The following is an 8595-nucleotide window of genomic DNA, read 5'->3' as shown; positions in this document are numbered from 1 at the left end:
CTGTAACTTAATGACAGCATCGAATCTTGGAGACGACTCAAAATGAATTTTGAAGCAGCAATATGGAATGCCAGATCTGGTCTGGCTGCAATTGTGAAATATGGAAGCTGCAGTTCTCTCAGACACAGCAGGATAGCCTGATGCAACCTGCTCAACTTAATGACAGCAATGGATTTTGGAGTTGACTCAACATGGAGTTTGAAGTAGCAATTTGGATTCCAGGTTAGATAATTTTTTGTAGGTGTACTTTTGTTATTCTACATTTACATTTATACATCTAGTTTCTTGATTGTATTGGTATATAATTATGACTGGGACTTAGCATGTGTCCCCTCTGGGTATGCCCAGAGTATGCTTGTATATACACTTTAAGATTAATATACATTTTACCTTTACCAATCAATATATATATATATATATAACCATCCGGCCATCACGAACACGCATATATTGGCCGGATTGCAGCGCATCCAAGCATTGAACCCATTCCTTCCTTTACTCACTAGTCACTGCCCATCAAGTTTGGAATCTCTCCAAAGCTTATATACATATACCGCTCAATTCCTTCACTGCCCAATTCCATCGGCACTAACTCCCACCCCAATATTAACAAATTAGCCATGTCGACCCCCAGCTTTTCTGATTCCGACGAGGAGCGAACGACCCCAGCGAAGCTGTTTGGTCGCCAAAGGTCCATAAGAGAAGTTCTCGGAGGAGGAAAAGGTACATTCCATCTATTTACATGGAATTTACGTTCCTGCCTTTTTCATTCTCTCATTAATTTTTGGTCCAAATCTGATTTGACAGTGATATCACATTCTTCTAATAGAGAAAATCTTGTACGACGCAATGTTTAGTTTAGCTAATGTTTTAGGTTTGATAGGCTCCCAATCTTGCATTTGGCACCCATTTATTATCTTTGCATTTAGGAATATATATGAATTTTAGTCTTTTCATTTGAATTTCAGTAATTTTGAACAAAAAGTAATATAATATTCTATTTGACTTTCTTTCAATTCTCTATATACAAATCCCAAACCTATGCTCCCCCAAACACTGTCTACAAGTGTTACTCCTGTGAAAATGAACGATTCTCATAAAAAAAAAAATTTCTCAACCCACCTGTAGATAAGTTTACGTACAAAAGATTCTTCGTATGTAAAAGAAAACTGTAAAAATATAAACAAAATATAAATTAGAAAATATTTTGTTCAATTATTTTTAATTTTTCTGAGCATTACAAATTTTAGTGTCTGTTTGGCTCAAGGATCTTGTTAGGAAAAAGGAAAGGGAATGAAAATAAAGAGGAAACTTATTTTTCCTTACATTTTCCTTCTGTATAAAATACTGTAAAAAATGAAAGTTTATTTTAATATGATTAAAAATTAGGAAAAACTCAATATCACTAACGTGTAAAATCAAATTTTATTTATAAATTTGATATATTTTTTCTTTTCTTTCTCACAAACATGAAAATATAGATTTTTCAAAATTTTCGTTTCCTTTCCTTTCCCTAATATTTCTCGAGTTTCAAACGAGACCTTAAGAAAGACGGGAATAAAAAATTGTAAAATAATATCATTTTGTGGTGGCTAAATAGGAGAAGACATTGTTATTCAAATTTCCTTTTTGTCATTTGCCTAAGTTTTTAATACCAAAGATTTAAAAGAAATTTTATAAAATGGCTTTGATTTGGAGTCAAATTATGGGTGAGGATGAGAGTGCTTAAGGAAAGGTGCGAATTTGACTAAATAAAAGGTAGAACCAAAATGATGAAATACTAGTCACATAAACTACATTATGAATAGGGGTGGTAAAAAGAATTGAAATTCGGCTAGTTATTCATGATCTATCATTTAAATTGGATTCGAATTTAGTAGAAGGTAACCTGTTTATAAACGGGTCAACTCGAACCCCACCTGTTTAATAGACGGGTTAGGCGAGTTTGGATTGGATATTCGTCGCCCATTTAATTTGATATATATATTACATTTAAAAAAATATATTAATTATAAAGATGTACTATTTTAAACATTTAATGTTTTTTGTTAAGATATTAATAAATAAAATAAAAAAAGTGTTGTTTTTTTTTTAAATAAAAAATATGTCACTTTATATGAAATATTTCAAAAAATTTAAAATAAATAAATTATATTTTTAAACGGGTTCTTAACAGGTACCCGTTTATGACCTGTTTATTAACCGGACGGGTTCGAGCTTATATATTAGTCACCTGTTAGTAAACGGGTCAACCCGAACTTAAACCCATTTAAACCCTACTCGTTTACAATCCGTCCAAACCCGACCCATCAATCCGTTTTGTCACCGACCAAAAGTAGTATGTACTTTCTTTATGTTTTCTATTTTTCGTTTAATTCTTGATGCATACCCTTCAATTTTAATGCAATTTTGACAAATTATGAATGGAATTTGCAGTTGCAAATGTGGTGTTATGGGAGGATAGAATTGTATCAGCCGGGCTTCTAATCGGAGTCGCACTCATATGGTTTCTTTTCGAGATTGTGGAATATACCTTCGTCACCCTCCTCTGTCACATCCTTATTACTACAATGCTTGTAGTTTTCATATGGTCTGCTGGAGCCGATATCTTCAATTGGTACTGTCTTATCCATACATAAATGTTGCTCTTCATTGAGAGGACTTTTAGGTCCCATTTGAAGAGTTCAAAAAAAAAAAAATGAAAGAATTTATTTTCTATTGTTTGGTCATGACAAATTAATGAATAGAATTTTGATTTTGCACGTCATTAGAATTGGTTTTCCTTAACTTTTAATTATATTATAATTTTTTAAAATTTTTGATAGTATTTAATATTGAAAGAAAATATAATAAAAAAGGAGTTTCTTGCTTGTTTTCTCATTTCTTCCCAAAAGGATATGAACCAAATTGCTATATAAGATTTGACATTCACCAATATCACGTTAGTATTTTGACTCGCAAGAGAAAATTATGGTTCTGAGGGAGTCCCAATAATGCCGGTCCTGTATCATTTTAATGAGTCAAACGTTCTTATAATATCCTATAATTGGAGAAAACATCCGCCTAAGTATTTCTCAAAATCGCAATGACTTTGTTTGTTTGTTTTTTTTTTTTCAATTTTTTTAAAAATAATAAAATTTATAAAACATGGTTCCTTCACATAGAATTTAAAATTCATAAATTATAAGATGTCATATTAACACTTGAACTCACATAAGTGTGAAATATAGTTTAGTGATTTTTAAATATTATGTGAGTCCAAAAATTAACGTTACAAATTCTTATGTGAAGGAGCATTCTCTTTTAACCTAATATTTGATATGCTAGAATGGAATGTAATAAAAAATTAAATGAAAAATATATTATATAAGGCCAACTCGATTTAATTAATTCTATTCTTGCACACCAAGCAACCTATTAAATATTTTTTCGGATAGAACTTTTAGGCTTCTCGACTATGGTAACTCGAAAGACATTCCGACAAGACACAAAGTTCAGCATAGGGTCCATAGTATGTGTCCTGACAGGCAAACAAACAAGAATAGTTGGGGATCATACGCTTAACCTTGTGTTGTACCGGGATGCTGCCTGGAATATTATCGTTAGAAGATAAGGTTAATACTTCTATATCCACAACTAGTCTCGTATCTTGTCAATTCGGGAGAATGATAGGCTAATAGTCCCCTTTCTTAAAAGGTAAATATGAACAATTATTAGATATATCGGGTGTATACTTTCGATTCACCATATACTTAAATCCAAAGTACATTATATATTGGGTGAAAAATATTAAATCCAAAGTACATCCGTATACTTAAATATTTTTTCCATATTTACATATTTATCATTTATTTTTATTTTTTTAATTATAATGAGTTAATTAAATTATTATCAGGAATTCTCCAAAAGTCCCAGACGTCCTCTTGGAGGAAACTCTATACAAAGAAGCAGCTTTGATCGTCCATGCAAGATTTCAGGACTCCTCCGAAATGCTTTTCAGCATTGCCTGCGGAAAAAATCCAAAACTCTTTTTTCTGGTAACAATATTCACTATTATATCTGAATCTCTCTCTCTCTCTCTCTCTCTCTCTCTTCTCTCTCTCTCTCTCTCTCTCTCTCTCTCTCTCTCTCGTTTAGAAAGTGAAGTTTTATTATTGAGAAAAAAAAGTCCAAACACCAGTCAAAGATTTTAATGCTCATCAAGATTCTTTGAAACATAAAGTTATAGTGTTTGACATAACATGAGTATTTCTTTTTTGGGATGACTCAGGACTCTAGCTACTATCGTGCTACTTTGAACACAATAGTATAATACCAAATCCGGAAGGGTGAAAGCCGCCCGCCTATTGACGCACCCTCGATAATTTACTAGGGCAATCTCTTAAAGGGGATCGAACTCGTGACTTTAAAGTCATCAAAGTCACAAATCGCTCTTACCACTTGAGTCAAGCCAGTTAGACATAAAATGAGTATCATAATTTGACATAATATACATATTCTGATATTGTTATTTCAACAAGACTTTCGATGTACCATTAAAATGTTATGATCATAATATTATGTACATTGTTATAACACATACACACATTCTCTCTAATAATAATTATTATTATTACAATCATTTGTAATAATTTCTTTCAACAAAAATAATCATAATATAGAAAATAGAAAATAACGTAAGCAATTATAATTATTGCTAAATAATAATCAAAATATTAAAAACAAACAATAATACTAATAATGTTAATAATAGTAATACTTTTATTAATATTATTATTAGTGAAGAAGAAGGGTTCAAGAGTAGTGAATAGTAATAATATTTTTCTCGCTTAAGGTTTTAGATTTCATAAGAGATATATGGGTATGACTTACATTTCAAAGGCATTCTTGCATTTTAGAAAGATAATAAAGTGTATAATAATTAATGAACAAACATTTTAATTTGTATGTCATTAACATTTGATTTAATTCTTTACCTAGTCATGTTTGAGTAAATTTCATTATTAATAATATTTAATAAAAGAAAAAAATATGCAGAAATCTATCCTCCCAAATACAACATAAAAGTTTATCTTTTTAGCTCCTTTACAATTAAAATAGCTATAAAATTAAGAAAGTATTAACATTCTCATATAATATATATATCTATATGTTCAAAGTTTTGTTATTAGCCATAGCCAATTCATAATAGGAATTGAAAACATCTTTTCCAAGAATTTCCGAAGTTTGATCAATGGCACATACACACACAGATATATTAATTGTAAATTAATATTTTTATGGTTTATGATCGTAATTTTTATATGATTTTTTGCTATGTACAATGATTTTCAGGTTGTTGTTTTTCTCTGGATACTGTCGATAATCGGAACTTATGTGTCATTTGTAAATCTTCTTTTTGTGGGTAAGGATGTATTCCCTTCCCCCTCCTCTCTTTTCTTTATTCAAATTCAAGATTTGAACTTCACACTCGTAAAAATCTCACATCTAAATTTGAGTGCCCCTAGAGGATGCCTAGTTCTATTTCCTGTGATTTATAGCTTTGGCTAACTTTTTATTCATACTAATTGGTTGATGTGGAATGTGTACAAGGCTTTCTTTGCATTGAAACTCTGCCATATCTTTACCAACGATATGAAGAAGATGTTGACGACCTTGCTTATTTTGCAAACCGGCGAATAAGGAGAATATACAAGATTTTCAATTTGAAAGTCCTGGGCAAGATTCCAAGAGGACCAGTGAAAGAGAAATCCATGTAGATTATGGACACAAGAGTACACTCAATTGAAAATCTTGCTTTTCTTTTCTCTCTGCACTGCGTAAAAGTTTATGAGTTGAAATGTAGATATTGATGTATGCATATGTATGTACAATTTTCATGTGTAATCTAAATGTATTACTTGCATATGAAATTAGCAGATGCAATGAAAATAGGCTTAAACAATTTTGGCATAATAAAAAAGAAGATTGACTTAATGTGAACTTGGGCAAACACCTAATCAAGAGGGTTTTAATTTGAATTTGTATAGATTTGGACAAAATGTAATATTAAATTATATTAAATTTTGTCCAAGTCCATACAAATTCTAATTTAATGTTCAAAATTCATGCTTTCAAATGCAACATAAGGTTGTGCTTTGCTGCATGAATTTCAAGCATCAAATTTAGATAAGTACCAAATTCAGATTGTGGATTTGAATAGAAATTAAATGCAAATCAAAGTTCGATTTTTAACCTCCCAAACATAAGGTCTGTCGTAAACAAGAATTTGGAAGGAGGATCCCTACTAAAGGAAGAAGAGTATTCTAGAGTGCAAAAATTGATTTGGACAACATTTATTGCTAAAAGCTTATAAGAATAGGAAGAAGCAAAAAAGCATAAGAAAGATAGCATGATATTACTCCTTCACAATGTAACACCTCAAGGTTTAATGGTGTTCGTCCTATCTTTGCGCATACTCTAGACTAGTATGGCTACCATCCCCCAAGTATATGACAACCGCTCAAGTGTTAAATAACTTTTCATTGAATTAGAGGATTGAAAAATGATCAACTAGGCCAAAGAGGTCGCCCAATCATTGGGCAATAAGAAGGCTAACTAATTATCAAGGGTGTCACTTGGTCATTAGCTGAGGAGTTGCAAATAGCCATCTAGGCGAGGCCATAAAAGTCAACTACAATAATTATGTTATTTAATATTTGGTAACTCCTTAAAATTATGGTTAGAATTATTATTGAATTTATATTTTGTGCAATTTAAGGATAACAATGACACTCTGGCTCTCAATTTTTATTTCAAGTTTAACTTGGAATGTGTATAAAAAGGTTTTTGATTTATCTTACTAGTATATCTCAAGCAATTTAAACACAAAATATAACTAACTTACGGCTAAACAAGCCTTAGTGCCTTCTATCCCTCTATCTATCTCTTCTTCTCTTTCGCTTTCTTCTTTCCTTAATTTCTTCCTTTTTGTCTCTCCTTACCTTTTCTAATTCAAGTCTTTTAACTTCATTCTTTTCTTCCTCCTATGGTTTCTACAATTTTTACGATTCTCACCATCCCTATATTTGCACCTCTGATGGAGGTTAGCATAACGAGTCCATTTTTATCTCTACATTTGACAAATCCCCAAATTACCACTTTAAGAACTAATTGTTTGAAAAATAATTTGGCATGCTTGCGTGGACATATTATGATACCAGTTACCAGAGGTATAAAACAAAAGCACAATGTCGCTAAGGTTAGTAAGATCAGTGATGCTAATCAGCTGGTAACAATTTGGCAACAATTTGCCAAAGAGAGTTTTCATGAAGTCTCTTAAATCTCCAATGAGGTACTGACCGCAATCAAGAAAATCATAGGCAATTGGAAGAAGCTCATGAGGTCTTGGATGGCGAGCATGGGAAAGAACATGCTTGACGATTCATGGTTCACAATAGAAATGCTCGAGGAAAATCTTGCTCCAACTCGCCCACAATTTTTTGTTGGGCATGGTTAAATTATCGCCTATAATGACTGCAATGGAATCGGCTAACATGCGCTTTTAAAGGAAGACATTTGGAGGCAAATTTCATTTGCCTTTTGTGATCGCTTTATGGTCAAACCATCACCCATAACTACTTTGATGGATTCAACCAACTCACTCTTTTGTAAGGGAACACTGGTGGATGAATCCCACTGCCTTACAATCGCCTCATGGCCAACTCATTGCTCATGATGACTTTGGTGAGTCTCATAAATGCTAGGAACAAAGAAATTTGTTTACAAGTGTCATCGGCCAAGAGGATCACATAAATCTTTCATTGGCTAATTGCATAAAAGATGTCAAATAGACCAAGCCTACCATTCCCGAAAAATCATAAGGGCTCTTTGGGGGCCAACTATAATGAGGAGGAAGAGGATTCCAACATGTGATCAAATATAGAGAGCTTAATAAATTGATGAATCAAAAAATTATTCAGTCTAGGTGTAAGTTAAGGTGTAGGCCCAAGAGGGGGGTGAATTGAGTGATTAAAAATTTAAGCTAACACTTAAACAATTTTTTCCACAATTTAAACCAAGTGTTTTAAGTATTCAAAGGCTATCTATAATCACAATAAATATGTTTGGTTGACTTTTTTCAAATATAGAAGAGGGTAGTTGACTGTGCCTGTAGCTGATCAAGCACGGTCGACCAATTGCAAGTCAATTTTGAGAAAAAAAATAAAAATTTGATTTTTGAGTCAAAATGTTTTCAAAATATTTTAACATTTACATGTTTTAACAACCCTAGAACATATGATCTACCTGGGGGATTGCAAAAACATGCGTGACATAAACTTTAACACCACTTATATACAAATATACCTTACATGCAAAATACAAACTAAAAGTTGAAAATAAATGAAACAAAAGGGTTAGGAAATTGGCCTTACAGAAGAAACCCTATAGATCAAATGGAGGCTACACTAATGAATGCATGCACCCTAAAGAACAAATGAAATAAGAATAAGAGGAAAGTGATTCTCTTCAATATTAAATTCAAAATCCTCCTTAATCTTTTTCTAACCCTTTAAATATGCATGAAAATCTCAATCTCCCTCCCCTGACCCCCAT

The 8595-nt window shown here is 31.9% G+C and overlaps 1 protein-coding gene across 1 annotated transcript; it reads left to right on the top strand.

Annotated features, from left to right (window-relative positions):
* The first annotated feature begins 577 nt into the window (after positions 1–577).
* Positions 578–5912, top strand: LOC131146386 (reticulon-like protein B9). Its single transcript, XM_058095972.1, has 5 exons — positions 578–723; positions 2437–2617; positions 3896–4037; positions 5335–5404; positions 5593–5912. The coding sequence occupies exons 1-5, from the start codon at positions 621–623 to the stop codon at positions 5757–5759; spliced, it is 663 nt and encodes a 220-aa protein (XP_057951955.1). The 5' UTR covers positions 578–620; the 3' UTR covers positions 5760–5912.
* The last annotated feature ends 2683 nt before the right edge of the window (positions 5913–8595 follow it).

The sequence above is a fragment of the Malania oleifera genome, chromosome 13 (assembly GCF_029873635.1).
Source record: "Malania oleifera isolate guangnan ecotype guangnan chromosome 13, ASM2987363v1, whole genome shotgun sequence".
NCBI classification, from domain to species: domain Eukaryota; kingdom Viridiplantae; phylum Streptophyta; class Magnoliopsida; order Santalales; family Ximeniaceae; genus Malania; species Malania oleifera.
The sequence above is the reverse complement of the archived record's forward strand: the minus strand, read 5'-3'. Positions and strand labels throughout refer to the sequence as shown.

Bases quoted from the DNA above. Each gene is read 5' to 3' on its own strand.
- LOC131146386 (XM_058095972.1), top strand. From the start codon at position 621: ATGTCGACCCCCAGCTTTTCTGATTCCGACGAGGAGCGAACGACCCCA. The intron at 2,618-3,895 runs GTACTGTCTTAT...AATTATTATCAG, and splicing joins GGAGCCGATATCTTCAATTG to GAATTCTCCAAAAGTCCCAG. The intron at 5,405-5,592 runs GTAAGGATGTAT...AATGTGTACAAG, and splicing joins TGTAAATCTTCTTTTTGTGG to GCTTTCTTTGCATTGAAACT.